The sequence below is a fragment of the Pagrus major genome, chromosome 9, assembly GCF_040436345.1.
Source record: "Pagrus major chromosome 9, Pma_NU_1.0".
Taxonomy (NCBI): Eukaryota; Metazoa; Chordata; class Actinopteri; order Spariformes; family Sparidae; genus Pagrus; species Pagrus major.
The window spans coordinates 28,634,603-28,656,871 of record NC_133223.1 but is presented as its reverse complement, the minus strand read 5'-3'; the positions used below and the strand labels follow the sequence as shown (position 1 = coordinate 28,656,871).

Sequence of the window (22,269 nt, the reverse complement as noted above, 5' to 3'; positions counted from 1 at the left end):
AGTCCAACAGGGCTCAGTCTGAAGTCCAGAGGGAAGAGATCTGGATGCAGCATCTTTTTCAATACCACCCTGAGCTTCCAGTTTGACCGCTAGCTGCGCGGCTAACTAAGCTACCAAAGTTAACAGCAGCTACAGTTAGCTGTTACTCTGGTGATCTGCTGCCCCCTAGTTGTTGGTGAGGTGGCCCAATTCTTACATATTGCACCTTTAACCCTATAGTTCAGTGTTTATCTTTGTTCAGCTATGTTGTCTTAGCAAATATCGGTAGGCTATCTATCTTCAAGTCAAATCCCTTGTAATGTGTACATACATTGGCCAATAAAGCTGATTTTGATTCTGAAGAGCGTCATGATGACGGAGATAAAGACAAATATATCATCATTTACAATTAACCAACCAGAATGAGCCTGAATGCCCCTTTAACAAGCTGTCTTTTGAACGGGAAAAGTCACCTTAAAAGAAACAATATCTTAGATCTTATATGAAAAAGAGAAAGACAGGAAATTATTTTTATATTTTCACAATATTCTCTCACCAGTTTTTATTGTTTTGTATGTGTGTGTATAAATATTGGATTGTTTTCTATCTCTAAATGAATCTGAGAAGGGAATCTAGTCTTTGTTTCACCATTTGCAACTAATCAATAGATATAGGGACATGTAAAGTATAGGTGCAGACTTTCTCTGTGGTGAGCCTGATCCACTGTGTGTGACCTCTGTTGCTTTATTTTACCAACGCTGAGAAAATGAAAGTCCTTGACGTGACTTTTTGCCTGTATTTACAGCATTAAAATCAAGTCACACACATGTGAAGCTGTAATTCATCTGATCACAGCTAGATGGTGCTGACAGCAAAACAAATCTCTTACTGTGTCCACGTAGTACAAAATGTCATTTACTCAAATCAGACTTTAGCTGTTATTATCAACCAGGACAAGTGAGATCGTACAAATTAATAATTTATTACAACAATCAGAAACAACAGTATGGATGTTATTTTCTCACGCGCACTCTTTTAAACAAACCTCTCATCCAGATGTTAAATGAAAAGATGGTTGATATCACAATATAACATGGTTTCATCATCGACTAAAAAAGACAAAAAACACTCAGAAAAGGTGCCGGAAAGAAAGTCTACTTTTTATTATGAGCTTGATTAAAGTTATATACAGGTTGGCTCACAGCATTATTACAGTATATCGTCAGCTGGACTTCAGAGGATGTTGACCCGAGCGAAGGACTGATCCGTGCCCAGGTTGTTCTCCACAAACACCTCGTACTTCCCGGCGTCGGACAACTTTGCATTTTTGATGGTCAGGATCGTGTTGGTGTCTCCGATATCGAAGAAAACCCTGAAAGACATTTGAGGCACCTTCATCAGCACAATTTGATATAAATGCTTCCCTAAGTAATACAGCATCCCTCTTAGGAGAGCCCACCTGTCGTCTTCTTCAATGTCGTCTCCATCTTTGAGCCAGGCGACGTCAGGAGGAGGCTCCCCGCTTATTTCAGCCTTCAGCACCACCGTTGTGCCTCTCTTGGCCTTGAGGTTGTCTGGACCTTTGGAAACCTTAGCAGGGACTGTGAGAACATGTCGCAAATACAGTGATATTGGATATTGGCTCAAAGATAAAGATCTACGAGACAGATGCTTCAAACAGGAGCAGACAGTGTAGAAACAAGACCTACACACCTTCCACTAGAATACAAGCAGATCCTCGTGTTTCTCCAAACGGGTTTTTAATGGTAACACTGTATTTTCCCAGATCGGCCAGAACCCCATCTCGAACCACGAGCGCCACGAAATCTGGGTCCTCAAACACGTAGCGGTACTTGGGGCCGTCCTTCAGCTCTTTGCCGTCCTTGTACCAGACGATGAACGGGTCGGGGAAGGCGCTGACCCTGCACTCCAGCTTTGCGGCGCTGCCCTCGACGAGAACCACGTCTTTGAGATCCTGCAGGATCTTCGGAGGGCCTTTCTCCCTCAGCTCTTTACGCGACCTAAATGAGAAACACAGGAATATATGAATTACTCCCTAGTATTTGTATCAGCATCAAAAAATCGAGTACTGGTCAGGCTCTACTCTGCTCAAAAGGCAACTGAATGTCAATGACACCAAGCCCACACTGGACATTTTGGTACCTGTGGCCTCGATATGATGCTTGGATTCGGATGGCAGCCTCCTGGACCTGAGGATCGTTGATGTTCAGAGTGCACCCAGGAGGGGGTGCAGCCTTCACCTTGGACATCTGCAGTGGTCAGAACGGTTTAGTTAGAGAAGGAACCTAAAAATAAGCTTTAAAAAAATGTCCAGAAGGCCCTTTTCACTGCAGACATGTTGACTTGTCATAGAAGGAAAAGCACAGGTGTTACTAGCTCTATTCGAGTGCCCCAATAAGACATGACAGTGTGAAAGTGAGACAGCATGAACAATACCAGGACCCTGAAACTGAATAGGTTACATAACATCTACTAATTGAATTAGTTATTGTCACCTGTACTTTTTCTGCTGTGAAATGTAAAAACTTCCCCAGTGAAAAAGACCATATTAATGTTTTATTTCTTACCTCAGAGATCCTCTTGAAGCTGCACCCTTCAGATCCAGAGTCAGCAAACCTTAAAGACTTCATGCTTTATATGTGGAGGTCAGGAGGAGTCTTGTAGGTCCTCCAGGATCAGGCTGGAAAAACTCATTAACCAGACATTCCCCTCCCATTATGGATATTAAGACGATGACGAGACTGATTGAAGATGTGCAACAAATGTTACAGAGATCCTCTCCGTCCTTATAAAGCCTCCATATCAAATACTCCTGTGATTTCATGGAGCAGTTAATAGTCGTGGTCGTGGTTGAAATATGAGTCATCCCCGGTGAAAATACACACATAATAGTGGGTCTTAGGGGACATGTGGAAGAGAGTGGCCTTAGACTGACCTCAGAACTTTCTGTGTGTGTGTTTACATGCGATCTCGTGTCTCATCAAGTCCAATCTTTTGTGTTAATCAGCTTCTAGCACCAAAGAGTGAAATTAGTCAGTTTTATAACATTGTAAATTCAGAGCATTGTTATAAAAAGTATCCAAAAGTCATACTTGAGTGATCATGATAAAATATTATGTAAGAATCGACCACTTAGCTCTTTAGCTCAGTTAGCAGTGCAGCTAGCTGTCCGGATTGGGAGCTAGGAGCACTGGGGGAGTGTTGGGTCTTGTTTACACGGCTAGCACAGGATCTTTGGCAGGGACTTGCTGGTAAGCAAGCAAAAAACGTCAAAACTGTTACTGTTACTACTTATAACTACTAATACTTATATAGCTGATAACTGCTAATAACAACTACTGATTTTAGATTTAAAGGACTTACATATTGCACCTTTAAGTATCGGACATTAAATGCTAAAGGTAAGCATCAAAAGTACATGTAAATGTCAATTCTAGATATATTTACATGAATGTATATACTTTATACTATCAGATGTGATATTCAGCATTCTTATGATTATTGTAATCAGTGTTTAATTAATTTGATTGCTGTTAAATTTAATTCATTTTAAAAAAGCGTCACTTTGGCTCTGATGCAACACACACTCTGCAAAGTAACTAGTAACTAAAGTAAAAGAAAAAGTACAATATTTACCTCCAAAATGTGGGAAATGGAAATACTCAAGTAAAGTACTGATACCTCAAAATGTACAGAACTTGAGTAAATATACTTACATTTCATCACTGGTTATTAACACATTCGTAACAAACAATTCGTAACCCTCGCGCCAAGTTCTCATCCTCTGTAACAACAAACAGCTTCACTGCGTTCATATCTTTGTCATATTTCCTTTATTTGTTCATAGCCTTTAACAGCTGTCATGCCTTTTTCCATGCCGGATTCAGAAATTTCACAAAATAAAAAGCAGAAGCTATAACAAATACAGTCACTCAATAAATAAACAAAGTTTTGCGCAAACACACACACACACACGAAGCCGTCACATTCATATAATCAAAATAAAGAACTTGTCGTTCGTTGAACAAACTATTTTCTCTGTGGGTCTAATATCCATCACGAGGCACCGCAACACATGCCACAAAATACGGCGTAGGTTTTTTTTTTTAAATACAAAATGTGGAGCGTTCAACATCTTCTTCAAAACCCTGTTTGTTTTTCATCTCGTACGACTAAAGAACAAAAATATATTGCACAGACGTTTAGAAATTCAATGCGACGTTGCATTCGCATGCTGATCTTGCATGTTTTCATTCAGATTTTTAAAAACAGCTCCCTCTGAGAGACGCAGAGCTGCAGGAGAGGGCAGTATTTCATGTAGCAGTAGCATTAGAATATATAGAAGTAGTAAAATAATCTCATAGAATAACCAACAATCTCTGTCAGTCAATGCACAGATTGATTTGATGACGGTGTTTCTGAATATCATCTCGTCAGTGTCTGATTATGACCTCTTGATGACCTCTTTTATTAAAAATAAATCAGAAATGACACTCTGTGCGTGTGAAGTGTGAAAATCTGTACTTGATATCGACACACGTGACAGTAAAAATGATCAAAAGTGATCAAAAATAATCTGACATTTGTGCAAATGTTTCACATGCTGGTCTTAAAAAGTGAAAAGAAACAAAGAAGTACAACTTATATCTACTGTAAGATAACGAGGAGAGATCAAACCATCCATGTGATGTTGAAGCAGATGTACTGGGAGCGACTCTGAGGATGAACTTCTATATATATCTTATATAATAAACACATCTGGAAACTCTAAACTACATAGTTCTTTATTCATTTATTAATCTTTTGCATATGACTAAACTGAGAACGTAAATAACTTTTAAACACTGTTAAACCACTGAGTCGTGTTCTACTTTTAACCAGGGACAAGTTTCAGTACGTGTCCAACTGCAGTCTTCAATCGTGTCGTCTAAAAATGAAAGTTAAGAGTTTTATGGGACTAAAACCAGAGAGAACACAAATAAACAAAAATAAAAAGTTTGAGAGGCACGTGTCCTCTTATCTACGTCATCTTGACGATGAACATTAACCTATTTTAATTTCTGTTATTTTATCTGTTGATTAAAACCCTATTTGGACAGGACTGGTATCACCAGGGGACAAAATCATCACCTCACGTTTGTGTTTTGCGAGGCGCGTTCACTCTGATTTACTGACATAATCTCCTGGATATGATGTCAAGGCTCTCATATCCAAGTGTCTGTTCTTCAGCAGCCACATTATTAATATGGTTTAGAGTTGATTTGCCAAATTTCTGCATGTGTTAGAAGCATAAATACACATTTGCAGCTCATTTAGATCAAGCAAAAGTTGCTTTATAGCTGTACTTTTCCTCCCAACTGTCTCTGCCACTCATTTTAAATGCCAATATAGCCAATTTCACAGTGCAGCTGTTTACTGCTGCTCATATATTATGAACTGTGATCGAATTTCTTACTTCAGATGTAAAAAAAAAAAAAAAAATACAATCCCTAATCACAGAGATGCTGATTCAAAGAGACTAACATGACCTCGGTGTTTGGTGAAATATGGTAGTTATATGGTTTAAATTACGGACATGGCAGATTTACACAGGATTAAGATCACAGATTCAATCACAGATTAAGATTAAGACGTCTGCAATTATTAAAAATGACCAGAGCTCCCCAGGTAATACTAGTCCTGTGCGAACAGGGCTGAAGAGGTACAGAAAGAGGTATAGAAAATGGAATAAGAGCGTCTCTTATTTACAAATTAAGATTTTAACATCTATGATTTTATGCTCTGTACAGTCTGCAGGGGCAACAGTCTTGCATATGTATTTAATTCATGTGTTGATCACTGTGTACAGCGTCCTGTGAGCTTCTGTGGGCTGGAAACCAAACAGCCGTTTGACACTTCGTCTTAAGGGAATAAATAAATAATCAATTATAATATAATTATAACCATTTTAAATCTTACTTCACTTTATTTATAAAAAGTTCTGCCATTTAAAAACTATAATTTATATAAACCAAATGAAGCAAAACCTTTTTTTCAAAGCTGTTAGCGATTGAAAATTACAGCTAAAATAAGAACTAATACACTCAGTAACGTCTCAATAAACATCCTATCAATGAATTAAAGAGGCTATTTTCTAATGCTGACTACTGCTGACTGGTTAAGGGCACTTGGGGGCACCCCAGGATCACCAGTGGGTTTTCTAAAGGGATTCATTTCACCACTAACCCCCTGAATAATCTGACATTTAATGACTGACTGACTCAGCACACTTGTAAATCTCATTTTCTCTGACAGGCTAATCACGCTGGATCCTTTACGCCGGGCTGAGTGGAGGAGTTTCGTTTACCTGGAAGCCAATGTGGTGGTTGTTAGCTTATTTGTGCTGAAGGAACTAGCGCCTGCCGGGCAGCTATGACCGTGACAGTCCCGCATGGAGCCACTTGTGCTGTCAACATCGTTTCTCAGAGCAGAAATGATGGCCTTAAAAAACAATCAGTTCTGCCCTTGAGAGTGAGAGAATCATTACTATCCTATTAAGTAACATTAGGGAAGAAATCTGTGCTGATTGTAAGAGTGCTTTTTCTAGTAGCCCTTGTAGAGAATCCTCCGATGTTTCCTCTCAACTCAAAAAACTCAAAAGAAAAAAGGAGCTTGAACTGGAACTGCTACAATCCTGACAATCACTGAGATGCTACAGCAGTATAAAAACTCAGGTGCTGTAGCACGACTAACTGCTTTAATTCTTATGTTTGCGGAGAGAAATACGTAGCATTCAAGGCTGGCCTTCGTCAAGGACGCAGAGTTAGACATCGTAGAATGTAAATCTGGTCAGGAAACAGGTGACTATGATTGTATAGGCTGATTTAGTGGAGGTGTAGCAATCGTTTAAACACTCTTTGTTTTGAAATGGTGCTAAATATTCATAATCTTGGAGCAACTTGAATGAAACAGTAATTTTAGGCCTTTCATGGTATTCACTTGTGTCCCCTCTAATGACTGTAGAGTTGACGGTAAGAAAGGAAGTCATTTATCCAAAACGTATGCAAAGTTACAAACCTTGAGGTACTAACTAGAAGACAACATCCCGCCTTGTATGAACAAAGGTCCACCGTATAAAAAAATGCACTCAGGCTCTTGTAAGTAAGAGTTCCCTTCGGTGTGAAAGATTTCTTTTCGATTCTCTTTCAGAACCAGAAAAGAAAAAAGACGTCTCTGTAGATCACAGCCGCTGCTGGTTTCTTGAGTTTCTCTTTTTTCTTCCGACCAAGTTCGACAACTCAAACCTGAAGGGACCGCCTCAACGTCTTGTCCTACAGTCCCCGCCCGACTGGTGTGTAGGAAGCCTGTGTTCACTGGGCGACAGGTGCGGTGGGTGAAGTGGGCACATTCGGCGTGGCGGGGCTGGTGGGGGTTTGTGGCGAGCTCTGGTAGGACCGCAGGAGAACTTTGTGCTTGGTGGCCACCACCTCCCGCCTGCGCTGCTGTTCGGCCAAGAAATCCTTGAGACGGGTGGTTGTGAAGGTGAGAGTCTGCCTGCGGAGGCGCATCAGGTAGGCATCTTGAAGCCAGGAGTTGTTGAAGCAGTCCTTAATGGAGGGACGGGCCCTGTTGAAGACCGGACAGTGAGGATGTTAGAGAGATGTATGCATGATGTGGTGCAGTGGCCGTCCTGTGGCCGTGTCTTGCTTGAACTATTAGCTACACTGCTGCACTGCCCCCCACGACGGGGTAATACTATCGGACTAATACTCCTTTAAGTACTATTATGTCAGGACAGGCCAAGGCTAGCTGGTTAGCATGCTAACTTCAGTGGATATCTCAGCAACACAATACATAGATGTTTTTGAAATCACGTCAAAACTTTCTCTACACATTTCTTCACATTTTGAATGTTTCATAATAAAATACAAGCAATATCTGACATATTAGATCTAGAAGTTAATGTTCATCTTACCATGGGTAGCTACAGAGGATCTTCTTAAGAAACAGAGAGGCACTTTGGGACACATTCTGGTAGAGTTTAGAGAGGTCAAACTTTGCCGCCTGGATCCTGGCTTCAGTCTCCTGAGGATCAATTTCAACGAAAGGCGACCTGCCGCTCAACCTGGAAGATCCGGGAGAAGATACGAAACTCACAAAAGATCCCTCAAAACATATGAACAATGCAAAATAATATCTGTGAAGGTTTGTTAGGTTAGTAGTGAATTAATTCAATATTACAAGAGCAGCAAGATGTAAAATCACAGCATAAGGAAAAATACCTGAAATCTGAAATGCAAATGCGTCAGACAAATTGCTCAATCATAAGCTTCATTTCACATAAAGAACACTATTACATTGCTATTTAAAGAGGGCTTGCTGGGTGGAAGCTGTGAAAGCAGAACTCACATGATGAAAGTTAGTACGCCCACGCTCCAGATGTCAGCTGGAGGGCCAACAACGTCCCCTTTCAACATCTCCGGAGCTGCAAGGAGAAGAAAGGAACAACGCACAGCCGTCATTGTTTTATACAGAACTTTGATTTCTTCTGAAAATGTTCTTTGTAACAACATAAACAACAGTTTATTATTAATTAGCTGTGAGGGTATGTGTCGCTTTTTAAAATGTGTGAATGCGTAGTTAGATTGTAACTCTCCTGTGTTTCAGATGCTGGTGCACGCCCACAAAGAGAACAGTTACATAAACCGTCGATATCAGCAAATAACATGAGAAGATCTGTATCAATACAGTATATCAACAAAGAGGAAGATCTTTCAGTTGCACTCTATAAAGTGTGCTTTGTTTCATTTTCTTTATAATAAAAGAGCAAAGTAAAGATTTGCACTGAAAGGTGCAGAAAGTTATATTTTATAAATCAAAATAGCTGTATTAAAATGTTGAATAAAAATCCTAAACAACATTTTTCTAAAGTGTCCCTCTTGTAAAAATAGATCTTGACGTTAATGAGACTTGCTGAGTAATTAAAGTTTTGGTAACTCACTGACAAAGTAAATACAGGAATAAAAGCGACTTGATTTTCTGGTCACAGCTTGTTGTCCGAATGTGTTAGCAAAGAGTTGCTTAATTTTACATCCAGCAGATACTGATACTGATACTGTCGTGTTTCCATCCACCTGGTAAATATTAATGCCATAAATCGCTCTCCTTTTAGCTCTGTTTTGGTCTCAACCAACTCTTAAAGGAAATATCTGGCTCTTAAGATGCTAAATGCTCGGCTATGTTTACCAGCGAGTTGCTAACGTTGTCTGTCTGACATTTGGTGCAGGGCAGGTAGCTCACAGTCGGTTCATTAGGGATTTTTCTGTGTGATCAGAAACACCACTAATGAGACCCGTGAACTGAATAAAATCTATAAAGTTGCAGGCCGTAAAACTACAATAATGAGCTGAAGGATGGCAAAAAGCTGCAGTCGGGTGATCATTTTAACATTACACACAGTCATCTGATCAATTGTTAACATAAGAATATAGATTAGAGCAGCTTTAAAACAGGACTCTTACACATGTACTCCAGTGTTCCAATAGGAGGGCTGAACTGCTTGAGGAAGAGTGGGTTGTAAGTCTGAGCGCTGCCAAAATCAATGATCTTGATGACGTTCATGTAGGTGACGATGACGTTCTCTGGCTTGATGTCCAGGTGGAGGATGCGCCGGGTATGGAGGTAATCCAGACCCTGGAGGATCTGCACAATGTAGGTCACCACGTCATCCTCAGAGTAACGGAACCTGAAACACGCCGGAAAATGAAAACAGCTTGTTAGAGGAGAGCTCTAGGATGAATATTTGAAGTCAGTGTTAATAAGAAACCACGTAATGATTTCACATCAGACAAACCAGCTCAACAAGTGCAGCTGTTTGGCTTCACCTGTCTATGAGGCTGAAGAGCAGCTCCTTCCCACTGCAGTACTCGGAGATGAGGACCAGGTAGCGCGGCGTGACGTACGCTTCGTGCAGAGCCATGATCCTTTCATGATGAAGAGACTTGAGGATGTCGTACTCCTGCAGAACATCCTGCTTGCTGTCTGCCTCATACGGGACAATCTTGGCCATGAAGAGGTTGCCTGTGGCGTTTTCTCGGCACTCGCGGATCACACCGAACCGACCCCTGCGTGCGATAAAGAAGAAGTCAATACTTCCCTGTCCACTGAGTAAAAAGAGCGAAGAGAGAGCCGTAATCATGTACAAAACGAACAACAACATACAGTTTCGGGGGGGATTTTATCGTTACCTTGCTTTCTCATCCATAAAGGTGTAAGGCTTCTGTGGAACTCCCTGGCGCAGAGATCCCTCTCCGGGCTTTCCCAGCGGCGTCCTGCGTCCCGAAGGTGTAGCTCGTCCTGACGGTGTGATCCGCCCGGATGGGGTACTCCGGCTGTCCCCTCCCTGCAGCACAGGGGTCAAGCTCTGCACCACCACCACGGGCTGTGTGATGGTCACAGTAGTGACTGAAGGGGTGGTGGTCGTCGGAGTGGAACTGGGTTGAGAAGGCGGCGTAACACGAGCGGTCGTAGTTGGCTTGTACATGGGAACGGATGAAATAGGCTTCCCGATGACGGGTGCGGGTGGTGATACAGGAGAAGGAGGTTTGGTGATTATAGTGGGGACCGGGCTTATTGGACTGTGAGGTTTGGGTGGCACAACAGGCGGAGACGCCAACTTGGTCTGAGGTTTGCTCATACTGATGCTAAGAGTGGTCTTGGCTTTGGCTGGCGGGGCTTGGACAGCGGTGGTGGTCTGAGCAGGAGCTGGTTCTGAGGGGGGAGCTGTAGTAACGGGCGGAGTAACAGCGGGGCGGCTAGCTTCGGCCTGCACCGGGGGTTTGATGGTTACCGGAGAAGCAGATTTAGTCACAGATGGAGCAGGAGCTGAAGTTGCGGGAGGGGCGGGCGTTACTGTGGTGGATTTACTAGGAGCTGGTTTAATGGGAGGCACTTTCATGGATGACATCATCACCACAGGGGCAGGAGGTGTGGTTGCTGGGACAGTCTTCACCACCACAGGAGCGCTGGATTTAGCTGGTTCTGATAAAAAACAAAAAAAGGGGGGGAGAGAGGACATACCTTAAAGACTTGATATACTGTATACATGCAAGGCTATGATCTACAACTAAGACACCTCCTCTTTAACACATTGTGCAGTTAGGTTAAATACAGTACATACAAATCAGTTCCAATGTACATTATTTTGTACAGCTTTATCTAAAATCAACACAACATTATCCAATATTTTCCTTTACACATACCTGCAGCATCCATGCTTATGACTTCTGAGAGGTTGCTGTAGGGGCCCTGGCCAGCTTTGTTGACACAAGCCACCCTAAACCTGAAGGCGCCCCCTGCTGGTAAGTCAACCACATTGTAATAACAGTCTGCCACCCCCGTAGCCACGATCAACCAGTTGGTCTCACCTGGGGGAGGAAAAATAACATCAGTATGTTATTTCAAGACACAGTTTATAGTGTTATTATATCACACTTGCCATTATTAGAAATCAAATACACAAATACACAATTTCACTAATCCTCAGCCAGTCTTATTTTTCATATTTATGGGGGTATCAATACCGTAGATTAAACATTTCCATTCGGTTGAATGTTGGCTCTACAGTAAGCTGTTGAGGCTTATATAATTTATTTATGTTCCAGGCTGGCAGATCTCATCTGCCGTATAGATCACTACTTCATCTTCACCTGTAGGCCGTGGCCAACATGTTGCCATAGCAACCTTAAGATCATGTTGTATTATTGATGTGCTCTTGTTGATGATGTGAGTAGATGTGCTGCACAGTGAAACATATGTATACCTCCAGTACATATAGCTTGAAGGAATATCAAATGCTCAGGGTAACACGCAACATATGGTTTGGCATACATTATGTGTGGATCTATGTAACCCGTTCAGTCAGACACTGATGGGATTCGATCTAAAAAGCATTTTCTGGACATCTGATCATTGTCCTCTCTCTGAAGCTGGGGATACACTGTACGATTTGAGTCTGTTTCTGACCATATTTTTGAGCTGCATGACTCATCTTTTTTTGCTTTGTCAGGCATTGTTTGCCGTGTTGTATACGAGGGGAAGTGAGGGCCAACCAGTCGCTCTGCTCAAGAATTGCCATGGGACGAATTTCTAACATGTCAGAAATTTGTGGTCAGCAACAGATTGACCTTTTTTCTCACTGCGCCTGCCTAAAGTGGCAAAAAGAGTGCCATGGCAACAGGTTTGTTGAGTTGTGGTCCTCAGCAAATGCCTCTCTTTAATGTATCCTCCGCCAATAACGACTAATATGAGCGCTGATTTCTTTCCTTGTTTTTTCATGCACAGTGTGAGCACATAAATCATGAGCTTTGGCTTCATATCGCAGACGATTTACTCGTACAGTATAAGTAAAACAACAATTCAATAATCGTGCAGTGTGTGCCCAGCTTAAAAACTGAATAAAACATTAAATCATTGATAGTAAACACTGACCCTCTGCTCTTCTCTCCAAAGAGTATGTGCACGGGGCCATTGTGTCTGAAGGCCTCCACAGTACCAAGGCTGTGTTGTTGTACTTCTGAGGTATTTCAGGGGTCCCAGGACGGTTGGGAAGACCTGTAAACACAAAATATATCAGTATGACACTCACATCATCCGTCCTTGGGCTCTTACATGCCCACCAGTTTCTTCCCAGCCAAGACTAGAACATTATTCATTACTCTGTTTATTTATAATATATACTGCATATTGCTTCACTGCTCCTCACAGACTGACATAAAAGTTATATATTTATCAGGTCTTACGAGCAAGAGATATTGTGCAGGAGCTAGACACGGTGGCCAGAGGGTTTGTAGCAACACATTCATAGACCCCTGCATCCTTTTTGGTGGTCTGCATGATCATCAGTAGCTGCCGGCCGTCAGGGCAGGCGATCATGTTCATCCTGGCGTCGATCTCCAGGGGCTTCTTATCTGAGGAAACACACATGCATAAATATCGTCATAATGATGGATATATTTAGGTTAACAGTACTTATTATAAATGATAAAGGATGAAAAGAAAGTTCTGTCAAGATTATAAAACACTCTGTAAGAACACACATAACTGTTTGTTCAATCAGTGTCTTTACTTTATACACTTTATGCAACATCTGTTGTTCTGGTACCATATGTTAGCATACAGCGAGATACAATGTAAGCCATCATTATGTGTCTGCACTCATGCACCCGAGAATAATTATGTAAATTACTGTAATTAGCAAGTGAAGTAAGTCTGATCATCCATCTGTAAGATTATTTATGTGATACTGCCTTATTTACATAATTACATCATCCTTACCTTTCATCCAGGTGATGTGTGGGTGGGGGCTGCCTGCTGGCAAACAGCTGAGTGTGACTGGATCCCCCTCCAGGAGGACGTGATCTCTCAGCTTGATGTGGAATACTGGAGGGAAATCTGCAAGAAAAGCAGATTAAACAACTTATATCATATGTTATATATATAGATGGTTAGAATATAGACTGGAAACAAGGAAACAGCTATTCAGGCTCTCTTTGAAGGTAACAAAAGCTTTCTAACAGCAGATGTATTAAGGAGAACTGGATATAGTGTTGGAGGCGGGGCCCTTTCCATTCCTATGGAAGTTGATCAGTGGCACATGAAGCCAAAATAAAAACAAAACACTTCCCGCGGTGAAGAAATTACACGGATGAATGCATTCTGGGCATGGTCTATGTGCACACTAGAGACTTCCGCCAGCCTTTTCTATACTTTCCGAATGTCATCAGACTGAACAGATCATATTCTGATGGAGAAACGAGTCATTTCGTGGGAGTTATGACACTCAAAAATGTATATCCATCATTTTGCAGCCGCTTCTTTTTCACAGTGAAATCAACGGGACAAAGACTTGGGTGATGTAATTAAAGGGTTTGGCCACTAGGCTTGCTTCGAGGCTTGATGCACTTCCTTGGGGCTCGGGTTTATGTGCCAGACTATTTCTTGGCTGGGAGCAGCCACTTCCTGAAGTGTTAGCTGGTTACCTGGCAACCTCACGGTGATGAAGGAGAAGAACAGAGCCACGCTAGCCGTTTCCACTCCTTCTGCTAAGCTAAGCTAACCGGCTGCTGGCTTTTGCCTCACATTTAATGGACTGATATGAATTTGTTCCTCTTATCTAACGCAAAAGAAGAAAACGATTCATTATAACTCCCATTGACACCGTGCAATCACAGTCTCTTCATATGCTGTACACTCTTGCGTGACTTACCAGAAGCCAGTTTGGAGTACTGGCGTGACCGTAGTGAACTACCGTCTCTGGAGATTGCTGTTGGTATGTCAGGCTGTGATACTGTCTTGTCTCGCCTCCCTCTGGTCAGACCCCACCGATCCCAGCGGGATCTGCGCTCAGCCTCCACACCTTTGCAAGCAAGAAAATCAACCAATCCACAAATCAATCATCATGCATTTTAGATTGATATTACTCTATAGTCAAACATGGAGTCAAATTTTCAATAAGACGTGTAAGTAATGTCTTCATACCCTTTGATGTGTCGGACTTGAGGCTGGACATAGAGTCCAGAGACTCTGTTGAGGCACCATTGCTGGCCTGAGATGCCAGCTGGTTCTGAGGGACACTGGGAACCTTTGGACCACGGCTCTCGGACGCTGAACGCCGAAGCATGGAAAGAATGGGTGTCCTCTTTGTGTCTTTGTCCTGTGATGCTTTCCTTTCCTCTGAGTAGCTGCGAATTCTTGTGGAGATACCAGCCACTGTTGATTCAATCTTTCTGCGCATTGCCAAGGCCGGTGACTCATAAGGTTTCTTAGGATCCTTTTCATCTTGTTCCGTCACTGCATCACCTCCACCATCCATGCGGGTCATCTCTACTTCTTTCTTTTCCTGTGACCCTCTATTGCCGAGGGTCCAAGAAAGCCTACGTCTCGAAGCAAATGAGTCTTCGTCTTTGGTCGTTTCTTCCTTGCGCTCAGCAGACGGAGTTCTCTTCAGGCGCAAAGAGAGCCTTCTCATAAAGCCTTGGTCCTTTTGAGCTTCACGAAGGTCCTGGACTGACTTTGATTTCTCTTCAAGTCTCCTCTGTGATAATTCCAATGGCGCACCAATTGGCCCAGGTCTGTATATCTCCTCACTTGACTCTGTAGAGTCTGCTTGTGCTTTTTCCTCATTCTTTGACCGTGACAGAAATTTCAGACTTCTCGTGAGGGAAGACTCACGTTTTTTGAAGCGAGCCTCAAATACCTCTTCAGAGCTAATGTCTTCAAGGTCCATTCCTGGTGGGAGCTCTTGTTGGGATGAGGAATGTGTGATAGTCAATGGTGGACTCGGTTCTTTTGTGATCATTTCAGGCGATGCTACCCTGGAGTATACAGCAGGGTGTTCAGTGGTTGATATGATGACTGGCTTTAGTTGACCAGGTAAGCTGGCAGGTGAGGATGTTGAAAATGGTGAGGTGGCTGGTACAACAACAGGTGAAGAGGGGCCTAAAGATTCTTCACTGACAGGCTGAAGTGAAGGGACCATGATGGTCTGCATAATACTGGCATATGCTGAAGTCCTTCCATCTGGAAGAACAACTCGAGAAGGAAGCGAAGGTGGCACATAAGTTGACACAACATTTTCTGAGCTATGAGAATATTCTTGTGTTGGTCTGACCATAACAGAGCTTGTGGTTATCATAATGTCAGAAGACTTAGCAGGCTTATTTACTTCTTCTTCAATCTTTTCCTCAGAAACCTTTTCATTTTCTTTAGCATTTAATTCAGCAACACTGACAATTCTTTCCTCTTCTTCTTTCATAATCTCTTCCTTTACTTCTTCCTCTTTTTCTCTTTCTTCTTCCTCCATTTTTTCCTCTAGTTTAGAGCTCTGAACTGCAAGAGGAGGTGTAGGAATTCTCTGGCCCATGTACTCTGATTCAATCATTGGTTCTTCTGATATGCTCATATCCTTCTCTGAGAAACCACTTGTGCTCGATCTCTCATCAAAATTGCTATCAGTTGTCAGCCCATCCATCTTTTCATTCATAGCCTCATCAGACTTCGTCTCTTTCTCCATAAATGATTCCTCGCTTTCTGTTTTGGTTGGACTTTCCTGCATCATGGACTCTGGTGTCGGTGGTCTTGGCGAAGGTTCCCTGGGAGTCACTGGACGGGAGTCTAGCTTGATTTGCTCAGTGAGAGATGACATAGATATGGCCTCTTTGAGTCTTCTCTCTTCTACCTGTGCCAAGGGAATCTCCAAGGGAGCTCCTAACCGGCGGTGTAAAGGTATGGGTTCTGAATCACCCTGACTGAAAGATGCAGTTTTGCGCAAAACTTTGGGTTTAGGAACTTCGTCCCTTGCTGAATCACTCGATACGGCTCTAATTAGCGGAGGTGGGCCCAAACGAGCAGTACGAGAGTAGCGATCTGAGGATATTGCACGATTTTCATCTCCCATTCCTAATGTTTCCAACAGAGGTCCTCTCAGTCCACTCATCTTCTTGTCCGCGGAGCCACCACGAAGCAGTCGCTGCCTCATCATCTCCAGTTTCAGAGCATAATCTTCTTGACTCATCTTGGCAGTTCCTGGGCTGGTGCTTCTCCTCGGTAGTTCCATAGAGACGGCTTTCTTGAGGACTCTCCTGCCATCCTCTTGGTTTCCTTCTTCAGGTCCCTCCTCAGGTGTAATCCGGAGCAGCAGTGCACTGTCCGCTGAGCCTCCACGTCTTAGCTCTCCTCTTCGCCGTCCCCCCTCTGGTTTGTCTGACTCCATGCTTGAACCCCTTCTCAGGGGTTTTCTAGTCATCTCTGACTTTTGCGGTAATTCGCCAGGTGATTCTTCATCTGAGGAACCCTTGTCATTGTCCTGTGATGACCTTTTCCGCTGACGGCTTTTACCCGTTGATTCAACCCCCTCTTTTTCCGTTTGTTTTGGCTCACACTCCATCGCCTCCTGGACTTGAACAGGAGATCCAGACCATTTACTGGTTCCATCCTGCTTTCCTGTTTCCTGCTCGCTGGTCTGGATGTCATTCAGCGACTTCCTCGATCCGGAGAATTCCATGTTAAGCGGCATTGGAATAAATGGCAATTCATCAATGTCTTCATCAGAATCAGAGGATGATGATGGCAAAGGTGAACCTTCTTTAAGGTGCCTGGGTACTGCAATGGAGATATGGCTGGACGAATCGTTTAGCAACTCGGGTATGGACCTCATGACCATCTTTGATTTATAGCTGATTAGTGAACGCTGTGAAAAAAGGAAAATTGATACCATAAAAAAATGGAAAAACGTGGCCATTTAACAATTTACAGGCATAAAGGAATAATGCTGTGTAGAAAACCCAAATAGTAAATATAACATCTCTCACCTGCCATTTTCTGCGAGAAACAAACTTCTTCAGGGCCTCTGTATTTATGGCCTTCCCCTTGCTAAGTGTCTGTAATGAAATTAAGAATGGGACCTTGCTCAGTATTGTCAAGTAGAAATTAATGCAGAAAGAGGTTATGAATGGTTATCAGTGTAGCATGAAGTGCCACTGGCCTCGTCTTACCTTGAACCAGGGGTGTCGGAGACATTCCTGAGTATCAGGTCTCCTAGAGAGACATTAAGACGTAATTCAGTTTTCCAGGTTCATGAACATTTGTTACATTATATGGCTTAATAAACTGCACTGTCTAAGCCAACTCTAAATGAAAAGCACCAGAGGAAGACAGTATGATACCAGATGTTCATTTGATAAGCATCTAATATTCAGACAAAATGATTAACATGAGCGACTTTGCATAGAGAAACAGTTCCTGATCAAGTATGTAAAAACACAGTTAGAAAATGTTGTGGCTTCAATGACAGTGAGTCATTCTTACAGAGTTGTTTACCAGCTTTGTAAATTGAAGAAATGATATAAAAACTTAAATAATAAAAATAAGCCATAAAGGATAAACATATCAAATAGAAAATTTGAAATACTAAATAAAAACATTTTGATATTACATGAAAATCTAAAAAATATGATATTAAACCTGAGAGTAGTGAATGCAGCGTCTATTGCAAGGACAAACAGCGCAATTCATGTCATTATCTCTTTGTTGACGTGATGTTTGTATTTGTGTCGAGTTATTTTCTGTAAAGTTTACTGATACAAATTAAACCTTGAAAAAAAAAAGATCCAGCAGTGTTACTCACAGCCTGTCTGCTACCAGCAGCTTTATGATGAACCCTTTGGCTTCTCGGCAAAGCTCAGCAAACATGCTCTCCTCGAAGGCCACATTATAGTTCCTGATGTTCAGTACGGAGCTGCGGTCGTTCTCTCCAGCGAATGGAGAAACGCCTGTCAGACTGATAACATAAGGAAATACTTACATTTAGTAGCAAGCCTTTGAATTGTGCCTGAATAGGCAAACATGTCATAAACTGACACTGACGTCAGCATCCTGGAATACGTTTAATCATGAAAAAAATCAATTATTATAATGACAATGATCTTACTCACCACAGATATGCAATAACTCCAACTGGCCTGGGAAAATAAAGAAGATAATTAGAAAAAGGTAGTGGGTAAAGACAAAACAAACAGACTGTTGGGGTGTAATTTAAAGAGGTACTCTACCAGATGTCTGATGCCTTTGACACAGGGGTCTGATTGACAATTTCTGGTGCAACAAATTCTGGTGTGCCATATTTGCAGTACTGAGCCTCATCGGGTGTGAACACCACCGTGTTGCCGAAGTCACAGATTCGGATCTGATCACTAGGGGGGTCCGCCATGAGGATGTTATCAGGCTTCGGAGAGAATAAAAAAAATATATTTTATTATTTCTGCCACCAGAAAAAAACAGTGAAAAACAGTACCAGTGCGAGTTTGAAGATTTCTTTTTAATATAAAGCTTTTACATGAAACAGTGACAATGACTGAGGATCCATGAGTAGCTACCTTGATGTCCAGGTGTATGATGTTTAGATGATGAAGGTAATCCAGTCCCTCAAGCAGCTGTCTTATACATGAACGCACCTGGTGATCCCAGAACACAAACGTGGCAGTACAGCTGTTATTTATTAGATCTTTAAATTACATACATGTGATTACTACATTGAAATCAACCCCGAAATGTTTAGTTTGAGATTTGCCGGTCAGTCAAGAAAAAGGACTTACATCAGACTCCATTACTGTAGATTTCTTTATAAATCTGTCAAGCAGCTCCTCGTGGCATCTTTAAAGATGAATTAAGGCTTAACAGTACGTACGCATCTTTATTCCACTTTTAACAAGAGAGTATTTTCTTATGAAAAGCTTTTCAGAACAACACAAAGCGTGCAGTGACAGTAAAAAACGTTTTAATTCAGATCATTTCACTTACTTTCAAAGGCTAATTGTGTATTCTGCACCAGAGTGAGTACTCTGTGTTCTCACTGCATAATAAGGATACAATTCAGTGATGATAATGACTGCATTCTTTTTCTCAAAGGCATCATGGAAGTAGAGGACTCTCTCGTGGTCCAGCTTGGAAAGCAGGTTCATCTCTCTCAGAGCAGATGCCTTCTTCTTGGCCCGTGTGGAAATAAATTTCGCAGCATACTCCATTTTGCCCACCTTCTGCGTCACACGTTTTATATAGGAAAACGCACCTCTGGAGGAAAAAAATCAGGAGGAAAACACTTAAATCTGAAATAATTCTCGATCTGTTCAGAACAGCATGATGACACATTTCTCTTGCATCGAAATATGGCACTAGATGTGTCCTTAAAAATCGCTCACCTTCTAATTTCATTGTGGATGTCATAGTGGTCAGTCAGTCTGCGCATTTTCCTCAGAATAGTCTGCTCATCTTCCATCGGATCCTCTTTGACTTTAGCTGCAGTGATGAGCAAGTTTTTTAATTGGATAAAAGGTAAATGCACATCTAATCACACAAAAGACTGGATGTTACTTCAGGTTAGTTTCTTTCAGTCAGAGATTGTTAGATTTTATAGCTTTTTTGTCGACCTCTTACCTTCATGAATGGTGAGTTCAGCTTTACAGGACACAGATCCTGCCAAGTTCCTCGCAGTGCAGGTGTAAACACCGGAGTCTTCTGGACGAGCGTTTAGGACCACCAGGGAGCATTCATTATCATCGTACACAAATGTGTAATGACCGCTCTCCGACAGCAGGATGTCATTCTGAAAGCAAACACTGTAAATTTCAGCAAAGGTTCTTTGAAGATTTATTACAAAAAACAATCTACTTGGGTACATTTCAATTTTAAAAGTTTAAAAACGGATAAAAACCTTGAACCAGAGTATGTCGGGAACAGGTTTGCCCTCCACAACCACAGCAAAGCGAGGGGTCTCCCCAGTACGGACATCCAAGTCCTCCATGATAGTTTCAAACGTTGGTGGAGCTGCGGACGGAGTCGCGAAGGTAAAATACCAAATTTCATCACGTTTAGACAGATAAACGAATGATAAATGAATCTACTGCCTACCCGCTATCTCCACATTGAAGGTGCAGCTGTCACTGCCATATTTGTTGGAGGCCAGAAACATCATCTCTCCGATGTCAGCACTCTTCACTTTGAGCAGCTTGAGCGTGTGCTGGTCGTCATCTGGCATTGTCATCTCGTACAGGCCTGGCTTGCTGGACAGAACAGCTCCCCTCCTGCAGAAAAAGTATTTATATTGTCAACAAAGATAAATCCACTGTCGATAGGAGAGCAGTGGAGGTTTGGCTCTTGCTAGAGTGTTAAGCCAGGGTACAACGATAGACCCTTTTGTCACTGTCCTGGAATCTTTGATAATCACTTGGAATTAAACAGCTGCCTGTTTGCACTGTCATACTGTATTTATGCCTCGTCGGTCATACACCCCGACCGTCCTGTAATACCCTTGATCCACTAGGTGGTGACCTCACCCTCATTTGACTTAATTAAATAGCTTATCATGTGATAACAGCATGGATGTTAAAATCTACAGTTACAACTGCAGTATAAACCGATCATTAAACCATTGGGAACCTTTCACAAGGTTTTTATTTGTTTAATGACAACAACAACAACAACAGCGACTGTATAGAAATACAATGCATATGTTGGAGACACAGTTGTTGGGAAAGTAAGTTGCTTTTTGACTCATATTTTCTTTTTCTAAACAAAAAAATAAAGAAAAAGACACACTAATAAGAAGCTTGACAACAAAGAGACAGATACCTCTTCCAGATGACTGCAGCGTTGACATGATTGAGTGTGACTGTGATGGCGACTGACTGGTTTTCCATCACATACACAATGTCTGGCTTATCAATAATCACTGGAGCCTCCTGAAGATAGGCACCTGGAAGACAATGTGCGCACAGATAATATTTAATAAACAGGTCACGCAGATTTAAAGATGGACGGATGCTCTATGAATCTGAATGTACCTCTGTCCAGGAGCTGCACTGGGTCCGTGGCAGATGAGGGCTTGCTGAAGGCTTTGGAGGTGATGGTCAGGATCCTGAAAGCATAGCGCACACTTTTGGAGAGGGTGGTGATGGTGTAGGTGGTCTCCTTCAGGCCAGAAGCTATGATGGTCCACTGGATGGAGCCCAGGGCTTGTTGTTGGATGGCGTACATCAGGGAGCTGGGATCTAAAAGAAAAGGGGTTTTAATGCAAAATTCTGCACCACAATGTTGAAACTAATATGAAGATCTTAAAATGAGATCCATTTCCCTATCAGTCAGTGTAGAAAGCATATAAATCTACAAATGTATATCCATCTGTCAATGACATTTTACAACAGTAGACTGTTAAAGATCTTTATGTCTTTGGTCTGCGTTAGAGATCTTTTGTCAGATGAGCTTTCACACAGTGGGATAAGTCCTTGAAATAAAAATCTAATTTCCTTTTTTAATCTGATGAACAAATCAATTTAAAATATCAATCTTGCGTACCAATGGAAGGGTCCAGCCTCCTTGGTTTCTTCCAGCTTAAGGTGATGGTTTTACCGGTGATGGATTCTATCACTGGAGTCCCATCAGGAGGGTCGGGCAGGATATCTGGAAATTATCACAATGGCATTAGAGGTCCATAAATGATTCTGATCTGCCCTTGCCTGTGCATTTGTCGGAAATTGCTCGTTTCAGCCTGATGAATGCCATCTGTTCATCAGGAGTTGTGGATTTGTGAGATTTCCTCATTAGCATTATCTAAAGCCCTACAATTGTCACACAGGACTGCCTGTTCTGCTCCATTTTTGGGCAAATTTCATTGACAAAAATATTACCTTTCAAGTACTTTCAAGTACTGCTGTCAGATGTAATTACATGTAGTCCTAT

At 42.0% G+C, this 22,269-nt stretch overlaps 2 protein-coding genes across 2 annotated transcripts in view; both read right to left on the bottom strand.

Annotated features, from left to right (window-relative positions):
* Positions 1 to 1,212: 1,212 nt before the first annotated feature.
* Positions 1,213 to 2,630, bottom strand: LOC141002024 (SPEG neighbor protein-like). The gene is made up of 5 exons (XM_073473189.1): positions 2,568 to 2,630; positions 2,143 to 2,249; positions 1,693 to 2,000; positions 1,439 to 1,580; positions 1,213 to 1,351 (listed from the first exon to the last, which is right to left on the bottom strand). Exons 1-5 carry the CDS (start codon positions 2,628 to 2,630, stop codon positions 1,213 to 1,215), a joined length of 759 nt encoding a protein of 252 aa, XP_073329290.1.
* Positions 2,631 to 7,349: 4,719 nt separating this feature from the next.
* Positions 7,350 to 22,269, bottom strand: part of spegb (striated muscle enriched protein kinase b) — a 33,970-nt gene continuing 19,050 nt past the window's right edge. The window contains 27 exon segments of the mRNA XM_073473855.1: positions 7,350 to 7,605; positions 7,955 to 8,104; positions 8,389 to 8,464; positions 9,501 to 9,724; positions 9,864 to 10,103; positions 10,227 to 11,019; positions 11,241 to 11,405; positions 12,442 to 12,591; positions 12,780 to 12,947; positions 13,315 to 13,431; positions 14,246 to 14,395; positions 14,518 to 17,227; positions 17,349 to 17,417; positions 17,532 to 17,574; positions 18,164 to 18,316; positions 18,471 to 18,497; positions 18,588 to 18,760; positions 18,912 to 18,989; positions 19,131 to 19,188; positions 19,405 to 19,605; positions 19,734 to 19,830; positions 19,969 to 20,137; positions 20,246 to 20,358; positions 20,443 to 20,615; positions 21,163 to 21,286; positions 21,375 to 21,581; positions 21,886 to 21,990. Coding sequence (XP_073329956.1) covers positions 7,350 to 7,605; positions 7,955 to 8,104; positions 8,389 to 8,464; positions 9,501 to 9,724; positions 9,864 to 10,103; positions 10,227 to 11,019; positions 11,241 to 11,405; positions 12,442 to 12,591; positions 12,780 to 12,947; positions 13,315 to 13,431; positions 14,246 to 14,395; positions 14,518 to 17,227; positions 17,349 to 17,417; positions 17,532 to 17,574; positions 18,164 to 18,316; positions 18,471 to 18,497; positions 18,588 to 18,760; positions 18,912 to 18,989; positions 19,131 to 19,188; positions 19,405 to 19,605; positions 19,734 to 19,830; positions 19,969 to 20,137; positions 20,246 to 20,358; positions 20,443 to 20,615; positions 21,163 to 21,286; positions 21,375 to 21,581; positions 21,886 to 21,990 — 6,989 coding nt within the window.

Bases quoted from the DNA above. Each gene is read 5' to 3' on its own strand.
- LOC141002024 (XM_073473189.1), bottom strand. From the start codon at position 2,630: ATGAAGTCTTTAAGGTTTGCTGACTCTGGATCTGAAGGGTGCAGCTTC. The intron at 2,001-2,142 runs GTACCAAAATGT...TTTCTCATTTAG, and splicing joins GCATCATATCGAGGCCACAG to GTCGCGTAAAGAGCTGAGGG. The intron at 1,581-1,692 runs GTGTGTAGGTCT...ATGTTCTCACAG, and splicing joins TGCTTGTATTCTAGTGGAAG to TCCCTGCTAAGGTTTCCAAA.